This window comes from Leptonychotes weddellii, chromosome 4 (assembly GCF_054177405.1).
Source record: "Leptonychotes weddellii isolate Sample4059 chromosome 4, ASM5417740v2, whole genome shotgun sequence".
NCBI classification, from domain to species: domain Eukaryota; kingdom Metazoa; phylum Chordata; class Mammalia; order Carnivora; family Phocidae; genus Leptonychotes; species Leptonychotes weddellii.
In genome coordinates, this window is record NC_138372.1 from 6,882,385 (window position 1) to 6,894,678 (window position 12,294).

The following is a 12,294-nucleotide window of genomic DNA, read 5'->3' on the forward strand; positions in this document are numbered from 1 at the left end:
TCCTTCTATATATATAGGAATAGCAATAATTATAATAATAATTAGAGAAAATACTGTGTAGCATTCACCATGTGCAAGCACTGGTCTAAGTGTTTTACAGATATTTGCTCAGCTAATCCTCCTAGTTTGATCCTAAGAAGTAGATGCAGTTGTTACCTTTATTTTATTATTTTATTTATTTCCCTCATTTTAAAGATGAGGAAACTGAGGCACAGAGAGGTCATGTCACTTGCCCGAGGGAGTGGCAGAGCCAGAATCCAAATGCAGGCAAGGTGGTTCTGGAGGCTTTGCTTTTACAACTATATAATACTTCTTTAGGAATGAAACAATTTTTTGTAGATTATAGCAAGTTATACTAAACAGTCCTTTTATTCCATCATCACACTTAGTTTCTCCTTCCTTCTCCTTTAATTTGTTTTTGTGTAATTACATATATATCTCTTTTCTGGTAGAATTTTGGAACATTTTATTTTAATGCAAAAGCATTAATTTTTGAAAACGGGATTATCATTTAGAAACTGCCATTTATAATAAATTTTAAATTCTATTTAGACTTGTAGAGAATCACATACAGTTCATTTTCCAAATCTGTATTGATTGCCTAAACATTAAATGTATACCAAATGAAAATTCAGCAGAATTTTATTAAGTATTCCTATTAAAATATCACATATTTTGGATAAATTCAAAGGATGGGGAGAGTGAAATTTTGTGATTTTTCCTGATCTAGAAAAATTAATGTTTTCTATTGGAAATGTCACTATGAGATAGAGTAACCTCTTATAAAGGGCTTGGAATCTTTTTTTTTTTTTAAAGATTTTATTTATTTATTTGACAGATACACAGTGAGAGCAGGAACACAAGCAGGGGGAGTGGGAGAGGCAGAAGCAGGCTTCCCGCTGAGCAGGGAGCCCGATGCGGGGCTCGATCCCAGGACCCTGGGATCATGACCCGAGCCGAAGGCAGACGCTTAACGACTGAGCCACCCAGGCGCCCCAAAGGGCTTGGAATCTTAAGACAGAGGAAAAGGGGAAATTTTATAGTCAAAATTCTTCTTCTTTTTTTTTAAGATTTTATTTTATTTTTTATTTTTTTAAGATTTTATTTATTTTTGACAGAGAGAGAGAGACAGCAAGAGAGGGAACACAAGCAGGGGGAGTGGGAGAGGGAGAAGCAGGCTTCCCGCTGAGCAGGGAGCCCGATGCGGGGCTCGATCCCAGGACCCTGGGGTCATGAACTGAGCCGAAGGCAGACGCTTAACAACTGAGCCACCCAGGCGCCCCTAAAGATTTTATTTTTATTTTTAATTTTTAAAAAAGATTTATTTATTTATTTATTTGAGAGAGAAAGAGAGAGTGAGCAACCATGAGAGGGGGGAGGGTCAGAGGGAGAAGAAGACTCCCTACTGAGCAGGGAGCCAGATGTGGGACTCGATCTGGGACTCTAGGATCATGACCTGAGCTGAAGGCAGCCGCTCAACCAACTGAGCCACCCAGGCACCCAAGATTTTATTTTTAAGTACTCTCTACATCCAGTGTGGGGCTTGAACTCACAACCCTGAGATCAAGAGTTGCATGTTCCATTGACTGAGCCAGCCAGGCACCTCATACTATCAAAATTATTCTTGAATACCTTCATTTACTCCCTTGAAAGAGTATGCATTCTCTCTTTATACATATGTATGTATGATTTGTAATGTATATAATAACTGGCAGTATAAAATAAAATTTATATAGCATGATAAATAAAATGTGTGCAAAATGGGTTTTTTTGTTTTGTTTTATTTTTGTCAGAGAGTGCACATGCACACAAGCAGGGGGAGTGGCAGGCAGAGGGAGAAGCAGGCTCCCCACTAAGCAAGGTCCCAATGCGGGACTCAGTCCCAGGACCCTGGGATCATGACCCTAGCTGAAGGCAGACACTTAACCAACTGAGCCACCCAGGCATCCCCAAAATGTAGTTTAATATTGGTTTGACTGCTACATAATAATACTAATAGTAGAGTCACAGTTACTCTAGGATAATGTGAAGAATTGAATTCACATAAATTTAATGTGCCAGGGACCTAACACAGGAAGAGACAGAACTCCTCCTCTTCCCTAAATGGCTTGCTTTCTAAGGAAACATTTCTGGGGTGCTGTCATCAAGGGAGAATAAAGATGAGATGAGGAGAATGCATTCACAACTGTCCCCTTATTTCATTCAAAGCCATTCTTCTTTGATGTTGTCATTAATATTTTGAGAAAGAGGAAAGGGATCTCACTAATTTGGTTAGCACTCATGGGTATCTTTGTAATTCTCTCATTTATGCTGTTCGTGCCTCTCTCCTTCTGCTTCTGTAGTTATGTGAAGAACTATTTGAGAAAATCAATGACAACTGTAATGAAGAAATGTCTTACTCTGTAGAGGTGAGTACAACCGTGGGTTAAAGCCATAGGCCTCTGGACTCCATTCCCTCCAGTGTTACTTTTCAGTGGTCCCAAATGATGACTATAGAGCACTTAACTACTCCCCCAATTTTGTATTCTTAGACTATTTCTAAGTTTTGTTCATCATCAATAATGTTGCAGTTAAATAAGTCAGAAGCTTGTTCATAAGCTTTATTTTTAGTTACTTCCTTTATGTATCAGGTTGTCAAACAATACATGTGAATTGCCAAATGGCTTTTTAGAAAGAAACACTGTACCAATTTTCAGTCCCATCAAGAGGGTGTGAGCACCCATTGTGTCCTTGCCAACTTTTAATATTTTTGTTTTTTCTCTGCCAACTTGATAAGGGCACTCTTTTTCACTTATTTAAATTAAAGTTTTTTTGATAATTAGTGTAATTGAACATCTTGTAAATTATGCATATGCCTGTTTATATTTTGGGATTGCAGTGTTTATCTTAATCATTTGTGTGAACTCTTTCCCCCTTTCATATTTATTAATAGTGATTTTTGACATGGTTTTTAAAATCTATATAATCAGATCTCTTCTCCTCTTCCTCCTTTATAATTGCTTATAATCTTAGACAGTTATTCTTCATCCAGTGTATACTCCAGCTCTTTGAAGAGGAGTTTTATAGAATTATATTATATATATTAATATAGTTGATAAACATTTCTACTCATTGATATGTGCTTTTTGAGGCTGTTGTTTCACTTATCTCCAGTTTTGGTACTCAGTTCTATAGAAACTGAAATTACTAAAGCGTTCTGTTAACATGAGCCTGTTGTTCTGAGACATGAAGCTGTTTTTAAGCAAACTTTTTTTTTTATGTATGTGTTGTGATTTTCTGTAGGACTTACACAATTACTAGTTGACCCACCTAGCTGGTTTGGGTTTTTTCTTTACCTACAAAGTGTTGCATAAATTTATTAATTTTAGAGAATTCTGCCTTGTGACTATGATACACCAAAAGGGGAATGTGCAGCTCTAAAAATATTTTTTGTTAAAATTAATTCATAACTTGTCTCATCCTATAACTATTCTTTTTGAAGACTAGGTGTATAGCAAATGAAAATTCAGTAGATTTTTTTTTTTAAGATTTTATTTATTTATTTGAGAGAGAGAGAGAAACAGCATGAGAGGGGAGAGGGTCAGAGGGAGAAGCAGACTCCCCACTGAGCCGGGAGCCCAATGTCGGACTCGATCCCAGGACTCCGGGATCATGACCCGAGCCAAAGGCAGTCGCTTAACCAACTGAGCCACCCAGGCGCCCAAATTCAGTAGATTTTTATTCTTATTAAAATATCACATATTTTAAATAAATTCAAAGGATAGAGAGTGACAGAATGTGACAATTTTTTGAGCTTATAGATAATAAAAGAAGATGCCATTTCCTTTCATATCGGAGTTCATAGGCTTGCTTGGAGTGCAGTGTAGATCCCTAGTTGATACTCTGGTTCCTTACATTTGTGGGACCTCTACCTCCTCTTCTGCTTCCCTCTATTTGCTCCGGCCACACTGGCTTTTTGCTGTTTCTGGAACAATAGGAACTTTCCTACCTCAGGGCCTTTACATTTACTTTTTTTTCTGCCTGAAATTTTCTTCCTTTGGATATCTTTTTTATCTAAGTGTTTCACCTCCTTCAAGTCATTCGCTCAGTCTTACCCTCTCAACGAAGTGTACTTTGACCAACTTAATTAACACTGCAACTTGCCCTCCACCCCAGCACTACTGGTCTCTCTTGTCCTGTTCTTTTTCCCTCCATAGTAATCATCATGTTCTAACCTACTTTATAATTCTGTTTATTTATGTATGTGTTGTTTATTTTTATTTAGAATCATAAGCTCGCTGGGGCAGGGATTTTTGTCTGTTTTATTTACTGATGTATGCCCTGTGCCTAGAAAGTGCCTGGAAGATAATGCTACTCAGAGAATTGAATTTGCCAAGTGGGGTCTGTAATGGTTGCCTCAGAAGTAAAAGAACTAGTGCTGGCTTGAGGTGGGTTTGCATGGTAGAAAATAAGTAGCAGAGCACAGCAGCCTTTACCTCGGTTACTTGGGTTCCCATGCTTCCCCACACCTCGGTGAAAAGAGGTAAGTTTTCCAAGAAGATATAGTATCTTTCTGGGATTCTGGAGTTTATGTCCAAGTTTAAATACTACACAAGAATGAATAAAGTACCATTTCACTTTGTAGGAAGACCTGCTTTAAGAAGGAATACTTGTTGTCCTGTTGTTTTAATCTCATAGGGGATCAGTTACTTCAAGGTTCTCAATATTTAAAAAACTGATTTTAAAATACAGTATAAATATACAGTCAGATCTGAGACTGAGTGAAAGAAAAAAGCAATAGAAATGGAGATTCTGTTGTTTCAGACACTCGGAAATGTGTCTATGGAAATTTAAAGTTGACAAGTGCTGAAATTTTATTGTGTGCTCGACTAGCTCAGGATACACAAGGGAAGACCATAATGAGGCTTCCTGTGGTGAATTTCCCCTAGTCCAGAGCCTTATTTGCTTAGAAGTCTGATCTTACAGATAAATCAGGATCAGAAGCATCCTTCAAAGCCAGACTCTCTTTTTTTTTTTTTTTTAAAGATTTTATTTATTTATTTGCGAGAGAGAGAATGAGAGACAGAGAGCATGAGAGGGAGGAGGGTCAGAGGGAGAAGCAGACTCCCTGCCGAGCAGGGAGCCCGATGCGGGACTCGATCCTGGGACTCCAGGATCATGACCTGAGCCGAAGGCAGTCGCTTAACCAACTGAGCCACCCAGGCGCCCTCAAAGCCAGACTCTTTAGTGAAGCTCATTTGACTTATGTTATGAAACCACTAGTTTTGTTACTTTCCCTTGAGGAAAACTCTTCCCTAGACCAGAACACTCAGTATTAGCAAGCCTGGTATATTATCTTTGTATCTTCCTGTGGACAGACTTCTGTGGAACCCTGTCGGTTTTTTAGTGAGCATGGAATTAGAGAGGGAGGAGCTGACTAGACAATTGAGATGCTTGCTTGGCTCAGGTAAAGAAAGGATAGTCTGAGAACTTCATCCCCGTGATAGGAACGGTCTGCTGGTGGGACGGGAGTTCCGGTAGTGTACTTGCTGAGGCTTCCTCTTCCCTCACAAGTTGTGGATGGGTCCCACCATGCCGTCAGGCTCCCTGCTGACCAGTCCTCACTCCTTGTGGTAGATACATGGTTTGTGTGTGGTCAGTCTTACAGTGCTGGGGTTGCTGGTCTCTTTTGTCTTCCCTGCTCTGGAATATCGATACTGTTTCTTGATTTTAACACTAATAGAATTTTTATTTCCAAGCTTTTAGAGTAACCTCACTGTAATCCTTAACTATTGACAACAGCATACATTTTTAAAAGTGTATTAGTAACTGGTAAGTTGCTACTAAAAATGGTATTTTTTCTGACTTAGACAAATAGTGGCTACTGATTGCAGAGGTAGCCTTCTTACCTCCTTTTCTTTCCTGAGACCATCAGAAGGCTGATTCTAAGCTAGTCAGTGATGTCTGTGCAACTGTTAATAGAATAAAATGGACTAGACCTATGGCATTTCCCTTTATAAAGATTGCTGATCTCGGGCGCCTGGGTGGCTCAGATGGTTAAGCATCTGCCTTCGGCTCAGGTCATGATCCCAGGGTCCTGGGATCAAGTCCCTCATTGGGCTCCCTGCTCAACGGGGAGCCTGCTTCTCCCTCTCCTTCTCCTGCTCCCGCTCCCCTGCTTGTGCTCTCTCACTCTCTCTGTCAAATAAATAAAATCTTAAAAAAAAAAAAAAGATTGCTGATCTCTCATTGTAGAGCTTTTTTTAAAAGTAATCTCTGCGCCCAGTGTGGGTCTTGAACTCACGACCCCAAGATCAGGAGTTGTGTGCTCTACTGACTGAGCCAGCCAGACGCCCCTAATTGTAGAGCCTTTTTTTTTTTTTTTAAAGATTTTATTTATTTATTTGACAGAGAGAGAGAGAACACAAGCAGGGGGAGCCGCAGAGGGAGAGGGAAAAGCAGGCTCCCTACTGAGCGAGGAGCCTGATGCTGGACTTGATCCCAGGACCCTGAGACCATGAGTTGAGCCGAAGGCAGATGCTTCACCAACTGAGCCATCCAGGCACCCCAGTTGTAGAGCTTTTAATAAAAATTGTTAAACTTTTTTTAATGTATAGTATTTCTTTTTCCAAGTCCTCCAGTTCACTTTAATAATTTGCTCCTAGGTGAGCTACATGGAAATTTACTGTGAACGAGTACGAGACCTGCTGAATCCAAAAAACAAGGGTCATTTGCGTGTGCGTGAACACCCACTTCTTGGCCCATATGTGGAGGATCTGTCCAAGCTGGCAGTCACTTCCTACACAGACATTGCTGACCTCATGGATGCTGGGAACAAAGCCAGGTATGGTAGAAATAGACTAATGACTGAAGGCTTTGGCACATTTTCAGGTCCTTTATTCCCAGTTAAGGATTTGAGACCACCTTTATACTTATGAAAGTTGCTTTAATTGTAGATCCTCTGATCCTTTGGCTGTGCTGGGGTAAAAAGTAAGGGCTTCCGCATAGTCAGCATCTTCTCATCAAAACAATGCAGTGCTGAAACATGTCAGAACTTTGGTTAAGTTTTAATATCAGGTTTGGATTAAGTCATGGTAAAATGTTGGATAATCACATGCCTATGGAAGTAACTGATTGCAAAATAAAGAATACAAATTAAATGCGTCGGTGGTTTCTAAAGGGACAATTGAGGTATGAAAAATGATTCTGATGGGGGACCTTTGGAGTTGGGGATAACTTGATAGGCTCACAAATCAGGTGTTTTGAGAACAATTTATGTAAGTGACAATCTCATGATCTGTGAATAAAGTTGTTGCTTGTGATTGTTATAGTTAACATGGAGCCTGCTGTCCATTTTAACTTTCATCTAACAATTCCATTGTCACATGTCACCTTTATGTTTATTTAGGACGGTGGCAGCTACCAACATGAATGAAACAAGTAGCCGTTCCCATGCTGTGTTTACCATTGTTTTCACCCAGAAGAAACATGATACTGAGACCAACCTTTCCACTGAGAAGGTAGGACAACTTCAGTGTCCGGGCTTGAGTTGTATAGAATGGGGATTTTCAGAAGTCCCTCTTGCTACCCTCTGCATCTTATGGAGGGGAGAAAGTTGCCCTTTAACTTAACGGTGAATATTTTGTATCTTTTGCTTGTCATTTTTATTCCCACTCTAAACCAATTCTGAGCATGGGTTTTTGAGTGAAATTGCAAGATAGAAAATAGGCTTAAGAAAAAACAAAGACATTGGGTCTCAAAAATTACTCTGTGCAAGAGAGTTAAAGTTAAGCAGTTCTGTGGGGAGAAAATCTTCGTTTTTTTTCTTCTTGACTAGAACCTCTTAATTAACTTGCTTGGTATATAGGTTTTTTTGTTTGTTTTGAGCTCTGATAATGTTATTGTGGGATTAAATATTTAAGCAAACAATTAAGCAGACAAGGTGTGTTTTTCCTTGGAAAGTAAAGGACTGCACAGCAGTCCTGATGCTCTTCGAATACCTTGCTTGTTAATGTCTCCTTTTCTACAGTAGGTAAATATAGTAGACTTTGGAGTTAAACTGCTTGATTTAGATCCTGCCTCTACCACTTTGCAGCACTGTTACCTTGGGCAAGTTACTTAACCTCTTTGTGCCTCATTTCCCCAACCTCATAGGATTGTTAAGATGATTAAATATTGATACAGGTTAGTGCATATAATAGTGCCTGGCTTAGAGTAGCCATTCAATAAATGTGAATTTTAGCGTTGTTATTGTTAGTAATAAATTTATGTTGAATTCTTCTCTGCCTACATACCTAAGTAGCATGTAGCTGGATTTTTAAACCAGAAGTTAGATTTATTATACTGGCAGTGATAAAAGATCCTTTGCCTTATAAACTGAGTTCTTTGTGATACTGACAACACTAAAAACTAGGATCACCTTTTACTTAGTGACTTGTTTTTAGCTGAAAATTATTTTACTTATTTTAAAATTTTTTATTTAAATTCAATTTAGTTAACATATACCATATTTATTAGTTTCAGAGGTGTAGTGTTCAGTGATTCATCAGTTGCGTGTAACACCCAGTGCTCACTACATCAAGTGCCCTCCTTAATGCCCATCACCCAGTTACCCTATCCCCCCCCTCCAGCAACCCTCAGTTTGTTTCCTAGAGTTAAGAATCTCTTATGGGGGGCGCCTGGGTGGCTCAGACGTTGAGCGTCTGCCTTCGGCTCGGGTCATGATCCCGGGGTCCTGGGATTGAGCCCTGCATCGGGTTCCCTGCTCCGCGGAGAGCCTGCTTCTCCCTCTCCCACTCCCCCTGCTTGTGTTCCCTGTCTCACTGTGCCTCTCTCTGTCAAATAAATAAAGAAAATCTTCAAAAAAAAAAAAGTCTCTTATGGTTTGTCTCCCTAGCTGAAAATTATTTTAAAAAAACATACCCTTCATATAGGTGATCAGATAACTTGACACTGCTTAGCTAGTTACAATATTAATGCTATTTAGTACATCTTGTGTGAAACCATTTTATTCTTCTATGATGTCGCATCTACAAAAATAATGATGTTAATCCTATAACCATAGCTTCTTTGATAATCCATTTTGGATACTTTTGTCTCACTTTCCTGAAGCTTTATTTTTTTTTAACAACTTTATTGATTTGTTGAAGTACAATAGACCACACATATTTAAAGTATAAAATTGGATTCCTGTGTATGCACCTTTAAAACCAATATCATAGTCCAAGTCATTACCACGTCCATTCCCCTGAAAAGTTGCCTCATGCTGCTTTATAATCTAACTATATCACTCCTTCCACCCTGGTACTTAGGCAATTCTGATCTGCTTTTTGTCACTGCAGATTAGTTTACACTTTCCAGAATTTTATATGAATGGCATTATAGAGTATGTACTATTTTCTTGCCTTGCTTCTTTCACTTAGCATAATTTTGAAATTTACCTATGTTGTTTTGTCTATCAGTAGTTCACTTGTTTTCATTGCTGATTAGTAGTCCACTATATAGATATATCACAGTTAGTGCATTAACTCGCCTATTGGTGGTGGGCATTTAAATTGTTCCCAGTTTTTGATCATGAAAATGAAAATGCCGTGAATGGGGCGCCTGGGTGGCTCAGTTGGTTAAGCGACTGCCTTCGGCTCAGGTCATGATCCTGGAGTCCCGGGATCGAGTCCCACATCAGGCTCCCTGCTCGGCGGGGAGTCTGCTTCTCCCTCTGACCCTCCTCCCTCTCATGCTCTCTATCATTCTCTCTCTCTCTCAATAAATAAATAAAAATCTTAAAAAAAAAAAAAAAGAAAATGCCGTGAACATTTGTGTACAAGTCTTTGTGTGGATATTTGCTTTTGTTTCTCTTGGTAAATACCTGGGAGTACAATGGTCGAGTCTTAGGGTAGGTATATGTTTAGCTCTGTAGGTCTACAACTCTGCTATACTTTCTTCTAGAGTGACTGTATCATAATACATTCCCACCAGCAGTGTGTGAGAGTTCCAGTTGCTGGAGGCTTCATATTTAATATGCCATTTAATGGGTTATTGAGTTTTATATTTTTATGACACACCATTATAAAATATGTCATGTGTATCTTAAAATTACTTATTTTGAACCAAGAAAATTGCTGTGAACTTTTGTGCATGCTGTGTCTTCTTGTGCCATATGTAAGAGCCCTAATATTTGTAGTCTTCTTCATGCCCGATTTTTAATTTCCTGCCTCTTAATGTTTTCTAGTTCTACCTTGCTTATTTTTGAATTACCCCAATGTTCTTGTTCTTGACCAGGTCAGTAAAATCAGCTTGGTGGATCTAGCAGGAAGTGAACGAGCTGATTCAACTGGTGCCAAAGGGACTCGATTAAAGGTATTTATTTTATCAAACAGTTGACATAGTCAGTAAATGTTCTGTAACATAGGTCAGCAAACTATGGCCAGTCGGTCAAATCTGACCTGTTGTTGTAAATAAAATTTTATTGGGACACAGCCACCTTTGTTCGTGTGTTGTCTACAACAGTAAGTCTGAGAGCTTATGACAGAGACCACATGGCCTGCAAAACCTTTACAGAAACATTTTGCTCATGCCTGATCTATAACTTCAATGAAAGATAAGTAACATAATGTGATAGTTAAGGAGGACTTGATGGTCAAGGTGAAAGCTGAAAGGTGTTTTGAGGAAAAGGCTGGATGGAAGCGACACTAATGGTACAAGATCCAAATGTGAGAACACACACAGCCCTCACCAGAGGGATGCTTACTTAACAAGAGCAGAAATTGCATGTTGGTGAGTTGGGGGGAGAAGGCTGCCTCCATAAACTTTTGGGGCAAGCCATCTTGCCGATACTCAGGACTGTGAGTTAGGTGTGTGGTCCTGGCATGGCATTAAGTGAACAGGGGAGAGACTGAGGACTAAAAGAGGTTTTTAGAACTTGTGGTCATAAGTAAACAAAGAGTGCTAATACAAGGCTTAATTGTATCCTATGCATTATAGATGATATGGCAGTGGAAGAAATTCTTCATCATAATTCTTTCATGTTTGGTATTGATTTCAGGAAGGAGCAAATATTAATAAGTCTCTCACAACTCTGGGCAAAGTCATTTCAGCCTTGGCAGAGGTGGTAAGTATTTATATACTTGGTTACATGGGAAAACTTGCCTGTTCAAATGTACTTGATGATATTTTGTGTTTATGAAGACTGACGTTTTTTGGCCCTTTTGTGTAATCTTTTCTCCTTTAAGAGCTTTTCAGATAAGATACTAGGTATAACACACTTTGACTTTCTACTGAACATAAAAGAGATTCAGGAGAAAGTAAACATAGATCTATAAAGGCTAGACTGAAAACTAGCTCTTTACGAAGACTTAGGGTTTGATTCCTTTTTTAGCCTTACTTCAGGTTTCTCATCAAAACCAAGGGTTTTTGTTGCATGTTCTTTTCCTATACAATCTTTTTTAAGTAGGATACAGTACCTTTTGGAGTTTTTTAAGCATTTGCCTTGGTGAATGCTGTTGATTTGGGGGCCAATAATATACTTTTTAAAATTGTGTTATTCTTTCCTATTCTTTAACAGTGGGACACTAAATCTGAAACACTTTTGTATCAGGGGCTTTATTTTTTAGGTTAAAGGCTAAGGAAGTACTAGTCCTTTTGTATTCTAGTTTAGTATGTTATTTGAATCCCTAAAAAGAATCAAATGCTTTCTTGCTTGTTTCTGAAAAGTCATACTCAGTTTATTACTTTAAAGTACTTTCTGTTTGAAGGCTTATCCTGTGTTCTCATTCTTTCTTTTAAATGCTTCAATTATAGGATAACTGCACCAGCAAGGTACGGTGGGGTTTGTTAGGCATTTAACTAGCTGTAGAATCAATTGTGATGATTGTAAATCCTCAGCAGGTTGTATGGAGGCATAAGTAGGAATGGAACCTTGAAAAATAACTTCTTGTTACTTGCTTTCTGACTCTGGAATTTAGAATTGCTGTTTAGAGTGACCATGAATCATGAGACTGCACACCAAACCTAATTTAGGGAACATGATGTGTTTTGGAGAAGGAATTCAGAATAAAGGAACAAGAGAGAAACTGAGGAAGCTTCTATATTGTGTTATCTTAATGATGTTTCTCCTAGTGATCTGTAGGACTGTTACTTGAAGAAGTCACCTATAAACCTCTTGAAAGGGCAATAAAGATATTTCTTATGGATACTATTCTAAAATATAGCTGCCTTCTTGAAATTATTAGGATATTTTTCTTAAACCTCTTTGTATAATCTTGTTTCCTATCATGAGAAGTCATGGATTATTTAAATTGTTAAAATTTTTTTTTCTAC

The 12,294-nt window shown here is 38.6% G+C and overlaps 1 protein-coding gene across 1 annotated transcript in view; it reads left to right on the forward strand.

Annotated features, from left to right (window-relative positions):
* The window catches only part of KIF1B (kinesin family member 1B), a 137,286-nt gene that overhangs the window by 40,741 nt on the left and 84,251 nt on the right, over nucleotides 1-12,294 (forward strand). Inside the window, exons 5-10 of the mRNA XM_081816819.1 lie at nucleotides 2,343-2,408; nucleotides 6,645-6,823; nucleotides 7,388-7,499; nucleotides 10,258-10,335; nucleotides 11,021-11,086; nucleotides 11,776-11,793. Coding sequence (XP_081672945.1) covers nucleotides 2,343-2,408; nucleotides 6,645-6,823; nucleotides 7,388-7,499; nucleotides 10,258-10,335; nucleotides 11,021-11,086; nucleotides 11,776-11,793 — 519 coding nt within the window. The remainder of the gene's footprint in view (nucleotides 1-2,342; nucleotides 2,409-6,644; nucleotides 6,824-7,387; nucleotides 7,500-10,257; nucleotides 10,336-11,020; nucleotides 11,087-11,775; nucleotides 11,794-12,294) is intronic.